Source organism: Mustelus asterias, chromosome 1, assembly GCF_964213995.1.
Source record: "Mustelus asterias chromosome 1, sMusAst1.hap1.1, whole genome shotgun sequence".
NCBI classification, from domain to species: Eukaryota; Metazoa; Chordata; class Chondrichthyes; order Carcharhiniformes; family Triakidae; genus Mustelus; species Mustelus asterias.
The window spans coordinates 201,860,984-201,875,482 of NC_135801.1; the positions used below are offsets into that span (position 1 = coordinate 201,860,984).

A 14,499-nucleotide genomic window follows, 5' to 3' on the forward strand; every position below is an offset into this window, starting at 1 on the left:
CTATCCGCAAATCCACCAACCTTTTTGTCGTCCGCAAACTTACGAATCAATCCAGTTACATTTTCCTCTAAATCATTTATATATATATTACAAACAGCAAAGGTCCCAGCACTGATCCCTGAGGAACGCCACTTATGATGTGGAGATGCCGGCGTTGGACTGGGGTGAACACAGTAAGAATTTTAACACCAGGTTAAAGTCCAACAGGTTTATCTGGTAGCAAATGCCATTAGCTTTCAGAGCCCTGCTCCTTCTGAAGGCTCCCTCTCACTGAAGGAGCAGGGCTCCGAAAGCAAATGGCATTTGCTGCCAAATAAACCTGTTGGACTTTAACCTGGTGTTGTTAAAACTCATACTGTGTTTACACCACTTGTCACAGCTCTCCATTCAGAAATGCACCCTTCCACTACTGCCCTCTGTCTTCTTTGACCGAGCCAGCTCACCTCTGATCCCATGCAACTTCATCTTCTGCACCAGTCTGCCATGAGGGACCTTGTCAAAGGCCTTACTGAAGTCCATGTAGACAACATCCACTGCCCTACCCTCATCAATCATCTTCGTCACTTCCTCGAAAAACTCGATCAAGACAGTGAGACATGACCTCCCTTTCACAAAACCATGTTGCCTCTCGCTAATACGTCCACTTATTTCCAAGTGGGAATAAATCCTGTCTCGAAGAATCCTCTCCAATAATTTCCCTACCACTGATGTAAGGCTCACCGGCCTGTAATTACCTGGAATATTCTTGCTACCCTTCTTAAACAAAGAGTTCCCTTCTTAAACAAATGAGTTTTAAAGAGAGGCTGAATAGACTGGGACTTTTTTCTCTGGAGCGTAGGAGACTTAGGAATTATCTTATAGAGGTCTATAAAATAATGAGGGGCACAGATCAGCTTGAGAGTCAATATCTTTTCCCAAAGGTAGGGGAGTCTAAAACTAGAGGGCATAGGTTTAAGGTGAGAGTGTCCAAAGGGGCAATTTTTTCACACAGAGGGTGGTGAGTGTCTGGAACAAGCTGCCAGAGGTAGTAGTAGAGGCGGGTACAATTTTATCTTTTAAAAAGCATTTAGATAGTTACATGGGTACAATGGGTATAGAGGGATATGGGCCAAATGCGGGCAATTGGGATTAGTTTAGGGGTTTTAAAAAAAAAATAAGGGCGGCATGGACAAGTTGGGCCAAAGGGCCTGTTTCCATGCTGTAAACCTCTATGACTCTATAAAGGAACAACATTGGCTATTCTCCAATCCTCTGGGACCTCCCCTGTAAGACTTTTAACAACACCAGGTTAATGTCCAACAGATTTATTTGGTAGCAAATACCATTCGCTTTCGGAGCGCTGCTCCTTCGTCAGATGGAGTGGAAATGTGCTCTCAAACAGGGCACAGAGACACAAAATCAAGTTACAGAATACTGATCAGAATGCGAATCCCTACAACCAGCCAGATCTTAAAGATACAGACAATGTGGGTGGAGGGAGCATTAAGCACAGGTTAAAGAGATGTGTATTGTCTCCAGACAGGACAGCCTGCAAGACCAGGAGGCAAGCTGTGGGGGTTACTGATAATGTGACATAAATCCAACATCCCGGTTTAGGCCGTCCTCATGTGTGCGGAACTTGGCTATCAGTTTCTGCTCAGTGACTCTGCGCTGTTGTGTGTCGTGAATCCAGTTACAGAGAGTGCGGGTCTGATGTTCCCGGGATTATCCCAGTTACAGGGAGGACGGTCTGATGTTCCCGGGATTATCCCAGTTACAGGGAGGAGGGTCTGATGTTCCCGGGATTATCCAGATACAGGGAGGAGGGTCTGATGTTCCGGATTATCCAGTTACAGGAAGGAGGGTCTGATGTTCCCGGGATTATCCAGATACAGGGAGGAGGGTCTGATGTTCCGGATTATCCAGTTACAGGAAGGAGGGTCTGATGTTCCCGGGATTATCCAGTTACAGGGAGGAGGGTCTGATGTTCCGGATTATCCAGTTACAGGGAGGAGGGTCTGATGTTCCTGGGATTATTCAGTTACAGGGAGGAGGGTCTGATGTTCCCGGGATTATCCCAGTTACGGGGAGGACGGTCTGATGTTCCCAGGATTATCCAGTTACAGGGAGGAGGGTCTGATGTTCCCGGGATTATCCAGTTATGGGGAGGAGGGTCTGATGTTCCCAGGATTATTCAGTTACAGGGAGGACGGTCTGATGTTCCCGGGATTATCCCAGTTATGGGGAGGAGGGTCTGATGTTCCCGGGATTATTCAGTTACAGGGAGGACGGTCTGATGTTCCCGGGATTATCCAGTTATGGGGAGGAGGGTCTGATGTTCCAGGGATTATCCCAGTTACAGGGAGGAGGGTCTGATGTTCCTGGGATTATTCAGTTACAGGGAGGACGGTCTGATGTTCCCGGGATTATCCAGTTATGGGGAGGAGGGTCTGATGTTCCCGGGATTATTCAGTTACAGGGAGGAGGGTCTGATGTTCCCGGGATTATCCAGTTACAGGGAGGAGGGTCTGATGTTCCCGGGATTATCCCAGTTACAGGGAGGACGGTCTGATGTTCCCGGGATTATCCAGTTACAGAGAGGGAGGGTCTGATGTTCCCGGGATTATCCAGTTACAGGGAGGAAGGTCTGATGTTCCCGGGATTATCCAGTTACAGGGAGGAGGGTCCGATGTTCCCGGGATTATCCAGTTACAGGGAGGAGGGTCTGATGGTCCCGGGATTATCCAGTTATGGGGAGGAGGGTCTGATGTTCCTGGAATTATTCAGTTACAGGGAGGAGGGTCTGATGTTCCCGGGATTATCCAGTTACAGGGAGGAGGGTCTGATGGTCCCGGGATTATCCAGTTACAGGGAGGAGGGTCTGATGTTCCCGGGATTATTCAGTTACAGGGAGGAGGGTCTGATGTTCCCGGGATTATCCAGTTATGGGGAGGAGGGTCTGATGTTCCCGGGATTATTCAGTTACAGGGAGGAGGGTCTGATGTTCCCGGAATTATCCAGTTACAGGGAGGAGGGTCTGATTTTCCCGGGATTATCCAGTTACAGGGAGGAGGGTCTGATGTTCCCGGGGTTATCCAGTTACAGGGAGGAGGGTCTGATTTTCCCGGGATTATCCAGTTACAGGGAGGAGGGTCTGATGTTCCCGGGATTATCCAGTTACAGGGAGGAGGGTCTGATTTTCCCGGCATTATCCCAGTTACAGGGTGGAGTGTCTGATGTTCCTGGGATTATTCAGTTACAGAGAGGAGGGTCTGATGTTCCCGGGATTATCCAGTTACAGGGAGGAGTGTCTGATGTTCCTGGGATTATCCAGTTACAGAGAGGAGGGTCTGATGTTCCTGGGATTATCCAGTTACAGGGAGGAGGGTCTGATGTTCCCGGAATTATCCCAGTTACAGGGAGGAGTGTCTGATGTTCCTGGGATTATCCAGTTACAGAGAGGAGGGTCTGATGTTCCCGGGATTATCCAGTTACAGGGAGGAGGGTCTGATGTTCCTGGGATTATCCAGTTACAGAGAGGAGGGTCTGATGTTCCCGGGATTATCCAGTTACAGGGAGGAGTGTCTGATGTTCCTGGGATTATTCAGTTACAGAGAGGAGGGTCTGATGTTCCCGGGATTATCCAGTTACAGGGAGGAGGGTCTGATGTTCCCGGGATTATCCAGTTACAGGGAGGAGGGTCTGATGTTCCCGGTATTATCCAGTTATGGGGAGGAGGGTCTGATGTTCCCGGGATTATTCAGTTACAGGGAAGAGGGTCTGATGTTCCCGGGATTATCCAGTTATGGGGAGGAGGGTCTGATGTTCCCGGGATTATTCAGTTACAGGGAGGAGGGTCTGATGTTCCCGGGATTATCCAGTTATGGGGAGGAGGGTCTGATGTTCCCGGGATTATCCAGTTACAGGGAGGAGGGTCTGATGTTCCCGGGATTATTCAGTTACAGGGAGGAGGGTCTGATGTTCCCGGGATTATTCAGTTACAGAGAGGAGGGTCTGATGTTCCCGGGATTATCCAGTTACAGGGAGGAGGGTCTGGTGTTCCCGGGATTATCCCAGTTATGGGGAGGAGGGTCTGATGTTCCCGGGATTATTCAGTTACAGGGAGGAGGGTCTGATGTTCCCTGGATTATCCCAGTTACGGGGAGGACGATCTGATGTTCCCGGGATTATTCAGTTACAGGGAGGAGGGTCTGATGTTCCCGGGATTATCCAGTTACAGGGAGGAGGGTCTGATGTTCCTGGGATTATTCAGTTACAGGGAGGAGGGTCTGATGTTCCTGGGATTATTCAGTTACAGGGAGGAGGGTCTGATGTTCCTGGGATTATTCAGTTACAGGGAGGAGGGTCTGATGTTCCCGGGATTATCCCAGTTACAGGGAGGAGGGTCTGATGTTCCCGGGATTATCCAGTTATGGGGAGGAGGGTCTGATGTTCCTGGGATTATTCAGTTACAGGGAGGAGGGTCTGATGTTCCCGGGATTATCCAGTTATGGGGAGGAGGGTCTGATGTTCCTGGGATTATTCAGTTACAGGGAGGACGGTCTGATGTTCCCGGGATTATCCAGTTATGGGGAGGAGGGTCTGATGTTCCTGGGATTATCCAGTTACAGGGAGGACGGTCTGATGTTCCCGGGATTATCCAGTTACAGGGAGGAGGGTCTGATGTTCCCGGGATTATCCCAGTTACAGGGAGGAGGGTCTGATGTTCCCGGGATTATCCCAGTTACAGGGAGGACGGTCTGATGTTCCCGGGATTATCCCAGTTACAGGGAGGAGGGTCTGATGTTCCCGGGATTATCCCAGTTACAGGGAGGAGGGTCTGATGTTCCCGGGATTATCCAGTTACAGGGAGGAGGGTCTCATGTTCCCGGGATTATTCAGTTACCGGGAGGATTGTCTGATGTTCCCGGGATTATCCCAGTTACAGGGAGGAGGGTCTGATGTTCCCGGGATTATCCCAGTTACAGGGAGGACGGTCTGATGTTCCCGGGATTATCCAGATACAGAGAGGGCGGGTCTGATGTTCCCGGGATTATCTAGTTTCAGGGAGGAAGGTCTGATGTTCCCGGGATTATTCAGTTACAGGGAGGAGGGTCTGATGTTCCCGGGATTATCCAGTTACAGGGAGGAGGGTCTGATGTTCCCGGGATTATCCCAGTTATGGGGAGGAGGGTCTGATGTTCCTGGGATTATTCAGTTACAGGGAGGAGGGTCTGATGTTCCCGGAATTATCCAGTTATGGGGAGGAGGGTCTGATGTTCCCGGGATTATTCAGTTACAGGGAGGAGGGTCTGATGTTCCCGTGATTATCCAGTTACAGGGAGGAGGGTCTGATTTTCCCGGGATTATCCAGTTACAGGGAGGAGGGTCTGATGTTCCCGGGATTATCCAGTTACAGGGAGGAGGGTCTGATTTTCCCGGGATTATCCCAGTTACAGGGAGGAGGGTCTGATTTTCCCGGGATTATCCAGTTACAGGGAGGAGGGTCTGATGTTCCCGGGATTATCCAGTTACAGGGAGGAGGGTCTGATTTTCCCGGGATTATCCCAGTTACAGGGAGGAGGGTCTGATGTTCCCGGGATTATCCAGTTACAGGGAGGAGGGTCTGATGTTCCCGGGATTATCCAGTTACAGGGAGGAGGGTCTGATGTTCCCGGGATTATCCAGTTACAGGGAGGAGGGTCTGATGTTCCCGGGATTATCCAGTTACAGGGAGGAGGGTCTGATGTTCCCGGGATTATCCAGTTACAGGGAGGAGGGTCTGATGTTCCCGGGATTATCCAGTTACAGGGAGGAGTGTCTGATGTTCCCGGGATTATCCAGTTACAGGGAGGGGGGTCTGATGTTCCCGGGATTATCCAGTTACAGGGAGGAGGGTCTGATGTTCCCGGGATTATCCAGTTACAGGGAGGAGGGTCTGATGTTCCCGGGATTATCCAGTTACAGGGAGGAGGGTCTGATGTTCCCGGGATTATCCAGTTACAGGGAGGAGGGTCTGATGTTCCCGGGATTATCCAGTTACAGGGAGGAGGGTCTGATGTTCCCGGGATTATCCAGTTACAGGGAGGAGTGTCTGATGTTCCCGGGATTATCCAGTTACAGGGAGGGGGGTCTGATGTTCCCGGGATTATCCAGTTACAGGGAGGAGGGTCTGATTTTCCCGGGATTATCCCAGTTACAGGGAGGAGTGTCTGATGTTCCCGGGATTATCCAGTTACAGGGAGGAGGGTCTGATTTTCCCGGGATTATCCCAGTTACAGGGAGGAGGGTCTGATGTTCCCGGGATTATCCAGTTACAGGGAGGAGGGTCTGATGTTCCCGGGATTATCCAGTTACAGGGAGGAGTGTCTGATTTTCCCGGGATTATCCCAGTCACAGGGAGGAGGGTCTGATGTTCCCGGGATTATCCCAGTTACAGGGAGGAGTGTCTGATTTTCCCGGGATTATCCCAGTTACAGGGGGGAGGGTCTGATGTTCCCGGGATTATCCCAGTTACAGGGAGGAGGGTCTGATGTTCCCGGGATTATCCAGTTACAGGGAGGAGGGTCTGATGTTCCCGGGATTATCCAGTTACAGGGAGGAGGGTCTGATGTTCCCGGGATTATCCCAGTTACAGGGAGGAGGGTCTGATGTTCCCGGGATTATCCAGTTACAGGGAGGAGGGTCTGATGTTCCCGGGATTATCCCAGTTACAGGGAGGAGGGTCTGATGTTCCCGGGATTATCCAGTTACAGGGAGGAGGGTCTGATGTTCCCGGGATTATCCAGTTACAGGGGACAAGATCTGCTGTTTGAGGTCTCTCTGTGATGGCTCCCCCAGTTGACCAGTTGTCTCTTTTTTATCAGGTGTGGAGTATGGAGAGCTGCGATTGTCTGGGGGTCGATTACCCAGCGAGGGGCGAGTGGAAATCTATTACAATGGCGAGTGGGGCACGGTGTGTGATGATAACTGGGACATTGTGGATGCTCATGTTGTGTGTCACAGTTTGGGCTACATCAATGCGACAGAGGCCGCAATCGGAGGCGTCTTTGGATCCGGTGAGTGGACGGAACATAAATGAGCTGTTAGAGCCAAGACTCTTCGCACTGAACAGTGCTAAAGGGCAGCATTGGGACTGATGTCTTGGGGAGGTACTTGCTGGAGTGTTTGGGGAGGGTTTAAACTAATATGGCAGGGAGCTGGGAACCTTTGCAAGGGGCATTGAGTTTAAAAATTGGCAAGACATGTTGATGCTTTATGGAACCTTAGTTAGGCCGCACTTGGAATATAGTGTTTAATTCTCATCGCCACACTACCTGAAGGATGTGGAGGCTTTGGAGAGGGTACAGAAAAGCTTTACCAGGATGTTGCCTGGTATGGAGGGCATTAGATATGAGGAGAGGTTGGAGAAACTTGGTTTGTTCTCACTGGAACGACCGAGGTTGAAGGGTGACCTGATAGAAGTCTACAAGATGATGAGAAGCATGGACAGAGTGGATAGTCAGAAGCTTTTTCCCAGGATGGAAGAGTCAATTACTCAGGGGCACAGGTTTAAGGTGCGAGGGGCAAGGTTTAAAGGCGATGTACGAGAAGGAAATTAGGAGAGCCAGAAGGGGTCACGAGAAGGCCTTGGCAGGTAGGCTTAACGAAAACCCTAAGGCGCTCTATAAATATGTGAAGAGTAAAAGGATGAAACGTGAAGGAATAGGGCCTATAAAAGGTGAAGGCGGGAAAGTCTGTACGGAACCAGTAGAAATGGCAGAGCTGCTTAATGAGTATTTTGCCTCGGTTTTCACAGAGGAGAAGGACATGGGTGGATGTACTGTGGGCTTGCGGTGGACTGAAAAGATTGAGTATGTGGACTTTAACAAAGAGGTTGTGCTGGAATCTTTGAATGGCATCAAGATAGATAAGTCGCCGGGTCCGGATGGGATGTACCCCAGGTTACTGTGGGAGGCGAGGGAAGAGATTGCAGAGACTCTGGCGATGATCGTTGCGTCGTCGATGGAGACAGGAGAGGTGCCAGAGGATTGGAGGATTGCGGATGTGGTTCCTATTTTCAAGAAGGGGAATAGGGATAGCCCAGGAAATTACCGACCGGTGAGTCTAACCTTGGTGGTTGGTAAGCTGATGGAGAAGATCCTGAGGGACAAGATTTATGAGCATTTAGAGAGGTTTAGTATGCTCAAGAATACTCAGCATGGCTTTGTCAAGGGCAGATCGTGCCTGACGAGCCTGGTGGAGTTCTTTGAAAATGTGACTAAACACATTGACGAAGGGAAAGCGGTCGATGTGGTTTATATGGATTTTAGCAAGGCGTTCGATAAGGTCCCCCATGCAAGGCTTCTAGAAAAAGTGAGAGGGCATGGGATCCAAGGGGCTGCTGCCCTGTGGATCCAGAACTGGCTTGCCCAAAGGAGGCAGACAGTGTGTAGAGATGGGTCTTTTTCTAAATGGAGGTCGGTCACCAGTGGTGTGCCCCAGGGATCTGTTCTGGGACCCTTGCTGTTTGTCATTTTCATAAATGACCTGGATGAGGAAGTGGAGGGATGGGTTGGTAAGTTTGCCGATGACACGAAGGTTGGTGGGGTTGTGGATAGTCTGGAGGGATGTCAGTAGTTACAGAGGGATATAGATAGGATGCAAGACTGGGCGGAAAAGTGGCAGATGGACTTCAACCCAGATAAAAGCATTGTGGTCCATTTTGGCAGATCAAATGGGATGAAGGAGTACAATATAAAGGGAAAGATTCTTAGTACTGTAGAGGATCAGAAGGACCTTGGGGTCCGGGTCCATAGGACTCTAAAATTGGCCCCGTAGGTGGGGGAGGTGGTTAAGAAGGCATATGGTGTGCTGGCCTTTATCAATCGAGGGATTGAGTTTAGGAGTCCGGGGATAATGATGGTGTGCTGGCTTTATAAGACCCTCGTCAGACCCCACTTGGAGTACTGTGCTCAGTTCTGGTCGCCTCATTACAGGAAGGATGTGGAAAAGATTGAAAGGGTACAGAGGAGATTTACAAGGATGTTGCCTGGATTGAGTGGCATGCCTTATGAGGATAGGCTGAGGGAGCTCAGTCTTTTCTCCTTGGAGAGACATAGGATGAGTGGAGACCTAATAGAGGCATATAAGATGTTGAGAGTCATAGATCGGGTGGACTCTCAGAGGCTTTTTCCCAGGGTGGAAATGGCTGCTACGAGAGGACACAGGTTTAAGGTGCTGGGGGTAGGTACAGGGGAAATGTTAGAACATAGAACATTACAGCACAGTACAGGCCCTTCAGCCCTCGATGTTGTGCCGACCAGTGGTACCAATCTAAAGCCCCTCTAATCTACACTATTCCAATATCATCCATATGTTTATCCAATAACCACTTGAACGCTCTCAACGTTGACGAGTCCACCACTGCTGCAGGCAGGGCATTCCACGCCCTTACTACTCTCTGAGTAAAGAACCTACCTCTAACATCTGTCCTATATCTCTCATCCCTCAATTTAAAGCTATGTCCCCTCGTGCTAGCCAACACCATCCGAGGAAAAAGGCTCTCACTATCCACCCTCTCTAATCCTCTGATCATCTTGTCTGCCTCTATTAAGTCAACTCTTAACCTTCTTCTCTCTAACGAAAACAACCTCAAGCCCTTCAGCCTTTCCTCATACGATTTTCCCACCATACCAGGCAACATCCTGGTAAATCTCCTCTGCACCCTTTCCAACACTTCCACATCTTTCCTATAATACGGCGACCAGAACTGTACGCAATACTCCAAATGCGGCCGCACCAGAGTTTTGTGCAGTTGCAGCATGACCTCCTGGCTCCGAAACTCAATCCCTCTACCAATAAAAGCTAACACACCGTACGCCTTCTTAACAACCCTATCAACCTGGGTGCCAACTTTCAGGGATCTATGCACATGGACACCCAGATCCCTCTGTTCATCCACACTACCAAGTATCTTACCATTAGCCCAGTACTCTGTATTCCTGTTACTCCTTCCAAAGTGAATCACCTCACACTTTTCCGCATTAAACTCCATTTGCCACCTCTCAGCCCAGCTCTGCAGCTTATCTATGTCCCTCTGTAACCTGCCACTTCCCTCCGCACTGTCTACAACTCCACCGACTTTAGTGTCATCCGCAAATTTACTAATCCATCCTTCCATGCCCTCATCCAAGTCATTAATAAAAATGACAAACAGCAGTGGCCCCAAAACAGATCCTTGCGGTACACCAGTAGTAACTGAACTCCAGGATGAATATTTCCCATCAACCACCACCCTTTGTTTTCTTACAGCTAGCCAATTCCTGATCCAAACCACTAAATCACCCTCAATCCCATGTGTCCGTATTTTCTGCAAAAGCTTACCATGGGGAACCTTATCAAACGCTTTGCTGAAATCCAGATACACCACATCAACCGCTTTACCCTCATCCACCTCTTTGGTCACCTTCTCAAAGAACTCAATAAGGTTTGTGAGGCACGACCTACCCTTCACAAAACCGTGCTGACTATCCCTAATCAAATTATTCCTTTCTAGGTGATTATAAATCCTATCTCTTATAATCCTTTCCAATACATTTGGATTCTACATTTGGAACATTTAAGCGGTTATTGGATAGGCAAATGGAGCACACCAGGATAATAGGGAGTGGGATAGCTTGATCTTGGTTTCAGATAAAGCTCGGCACAACATCGTGGGCCGAAGGGCCTGTTCTGTGCTGTACTGTTCTATGTTCTATGTTCTAATACTTTGCCCACAACAGAAGTAAGGCTCACTGGTCTATAATTACCAGGGTTGTCCCTACTCCCCTTCTTGAACAAGGGGACAACATTTGCTATCCTCCAGTCTTCTGGCACTATTCCTGTAGACAATGACGACACAAAGATCAAAGCCAAAGGCTCTGCAATCTCCTCTCTAGCCTCCCAGAAGGGGACGGTTTTTCACACAGAGGATGGTGGGCGAGTGGAATCGGCTGCCATCAGTGGTGGTGGAGGCAAACTCAATAAGGTCTTTTCAGAGACTCCTGGATGAGTACATGGGACTTAATAGGATGGAGGGTTATAGGTAGGCCTAAAAGGTAGGGATATGTTCGGCACAACTTGTGGGGCCAAAGGGCCTGTTTTTGTGCTGTAGTTTTTCTGTGTTTCTATATTTCTATGAGGCACGTTTTTTACACAGAGTGTGGTGGATGCCTGGAACCCGTTGCCGGGGGAGGTAGTGGAAGTGGATACGGTAGTGACTTTTAAGGGGTGTCTTGACAAATACATAAACAGGATGGGAATAGAGAGATATGGTCCCCGGAAGGGTAGGGGGTTTTAGTTCAGTCGGGCAGCATGGTCGGTGCAGGCTTGGAGGGCCGAAGGGCCTGTTCCTGTGCTGTAATTTTCTTTGTTCTTTGTTCTTTGATTCATAGCAGGGGAATTAAGAAAAGAGTCAAAGAGAGTAAGGAGAATCAGAAAAGTGATAGGCAGAGAAACCAAGGGTCAGAGTCAGATAAGGACAGATTAAAAAATAGTAGGAAAGGGAAAAGAAATGTTAAAAGTTCCCACCTTAAAGTTTTGTACCTGAATGCTCAGAGCATTCGAAACAAAATGGATGAATTAGTTGCACAGATAGATGTAAAGGGGTATGATATAGTTGTCATTACGGAGTCGTGGCTCCAAGGTGACCAAGGATGGGAACTAAACATTGAGACTGTTCAGTGTTTAGGAAGGACAGACAGAAAGGAAAAGTTGGTGGAGTTACATTGTGATTAAAGATGATATTGATACGATATTGAGGAAAGATATTAGCACAGACAATGTGGAATCTGTATGGGTCGAGTTAAGAAACAACAAGGGGCTGCGAACATTGGCAGGGGGTGGTTTGCAGACCCCAAACTCTCGGGGTAATGTTGGGAAAAGCATCAGACAGGAAATCAGAGAATTGTGCGTTAAAGGAACACCTGTGATTATGGGCGATTTTTAATCTATGTATAGATTGGGAGAGTCAAGTTAGTCACAGTAAAATAGAGGAGGAATCTCTGGAGTGTCTACGGGATGGTTTTCTGGAGCATTATATCGAGGTACCAACAAGGGAACAGGCCATTGTGCACTGGGTGTTATGCAATGAGAAAGGATTAGTTGGCAATCTAGTTGTGGGAGAACCCTTGGGGACGAATGACCATAATACGGTAGAATTCTTTGTCAAGGTGGATGATGATGTAGTTGGTTCTGAGACCAGGGTCCTGAATCTCAATAAAGGTAACTATGATGGTGTGAGTCATGAATTGGCCATGATGGACTGGGAAAGATTACTGAAAGGAAAGACAGTGGACAGGCAATGGCAGGCATTTAAAGAATGAATAGGTGAACTCCAGAAGTTGTTTATCCCTGTGAACACAAGAGTGGAAAGGGAATTGTGGCCAAACCATGGCTTACAAGGGAAATTAGAGATAGTATCATAGAATCCCTACAGTGCAGAAGATGGCCATTCGGCCCATTGAGTCTGCACCAACCACAATTCCACCCAGGCCCTATCGCCGTGACCCCCGTGCATTTACCCTAGCGAGTCCCCCTGACGCTAGGTTCAATTTAGCATGACCAATCCACCTAACCCGAACATCTTTGGACTGTGGGAGGAAAACCGGAGCACCCGGAGGAAACCCACGCAGACATGGGAAGAATGTGCAAACTCCACACAGACAGTGACCCGAGCCGGGAATCAAACCCAAGCCTCTGGAGCTGTGAGGCCGCAGTGCTAACCACTGTGCCGTTGTGCCGCCCTTGCAAAGAAGCATTCAAACTGGAAAGAAAGCGCAATAGGCCTGAGGATTGGGAGCAGTTTAAAATTCAGCAAAGGAGGACCAAGGGATTGATTAACAAGGGAAAAAAGAAATATGAAAGGAAGATGGCAGGAAATATGAAAACTGACTGTAAAAGTTTCTATAGGTATGTAAATTTCCTTGTGCGGACGACACAAAATTGGCAGGACTTGCAGATAGTGAGGAGCATTGTCAGAAGCTACAGAAGGATATAGATAGGCTGAAAATTTGGGCAAAGAAATGGCAGATGGAGTTCAATCCTGATCAATGCAAAGTGATGCATTTTGGTAGAAATAATGTAGGGAGGAGCTATACGATAAATGGCAGAACCATAAAGGGTGTAGATACGCAGAGGGACCTGGGTGTGCAAGTCCACAGATCCTTGAAGGTGACGTCACAGGTGGAGAAGGTGGTGAAGAAGGCATATGGCATGCTTGCCTTTATAGGACGGGGCATAGAGTATAAAAGTTAGGGTCTGATGTTGCATATGTATAGAACGTTGGTTCGGCCGCATTTGGAATACTGCGTCCAGTTCTGGTCGCCACACTACCAGAAGGACGTGGAGGCTTTGGAGAGAGTACAGAGGAGGTTTACCAGAATGTTGCCTGGTATGGAGGGGCTTAGTTATGAGGAGAGATTGGGTAAACTGGGGTTGTTCTCCCTGGAAAGACGGAGGATGAGGGGAGACTTGATAGAGGTGTATAAAATTATGAAAGGCATAGATAGGGTGAACGGTGGGAAGCTTTTCCCCAGGTCGGTGGTGACGTTCACGAGGGGTCATAGGTTCAAGGTGAAGGGGGGGGGGAGGTTTAACACAGATATCAGAAGGACATATTTTACACAGAGGGTGGTGGGGGCCTGGAATGCGCTGCCAGGCAAGGTGGTGGAGGAGGACACACTGGGAACGTTTAAGACTTATCTAAACAGCCATATGAATGGAGTGGGAATGGTGGGATACAAAAGAATGGTCTAGTTTGGACCAGGGAGCGGCGCGGGCTTGGAGGGCCGAAGGGCCTGTTCCTGTGCTGTATTGTTCTTTGTTCTTTGTTCTTTGTAAAGAGAAAATGATTGACAAAAACAAATGTAGGCCCCTTACAGTCAGAAAAGGGGGAATTTGTAACAGGGAATAAAGAATGGCTGAGGAATTAAATTTGTCCTTTGCTTCAGTCTTCATAAAGCAAGACATGAATAATGTGCCCCAAGTGCTGAGAGTAACATGTTTTAATGAGGAGCTTAAGGAAATCAGCATTGATAGAGTAATGGTTTTGGGGAAATTGATGGGATTGAAGGTGGATAAATCTCCAGGTCCTGATCATCTTCATAGGGCGGAAAATACATAGGGCGGCACGGTAACACAGTGGTTAGCACTGCTGCTTCACAGCTCCAGGGTCCCGGGTTCGATTCTCGGCTCGGGTCACTGTCTGTGTGGAGTTTGCACATTCTCCTCGTGTCTGCGTGGGTTTCCTCCGGGTGCTCCGGTTTCCTCCCACAGTCCAAAGATGTGTGGGTTAGGTTGATTGGCCAGGTTAAAAATTTCCCCTTAGAATCCTAAAATGCGTAGGTTAGAGGGATTAGCGGGTAAATATGTGGGGGTAGGGCCTGGGTGGGATTGTGGTCGGTGCAGACTCGATGGGCTGAATGGCCTCCTTCTGCACTGTAGGGTTTCTATGATTTCTATGATGATTTCATCCCAGAGTACTTCAGGAAGTGGCCCTGG

General features: G+C 48.7%; 1 protein-coding gene across 1 annotated transcript in view; it reads left to right on the plus strand.

Annotated features, from left to right (window-relative positions):
• The window catches only part of LOC144481400 (galectin-3-binding protein-like), a 238,438-nt gene that overhangs the window by 21,082 nt on the left and 202,857 nt on the right, over positions 1-14,499 (plus strand). Inside the window, exon 2 of the mRNA XM_078200742.1 lies at positions 6,846-7,037. Within this exon, the coding sequence (XP_078056868.1) occupies positions 6,846-7,037 (192 nt within the window). The remainder of the gene's footprint in view (positions 1-6,845; positions 7,038-14,499) is intronic.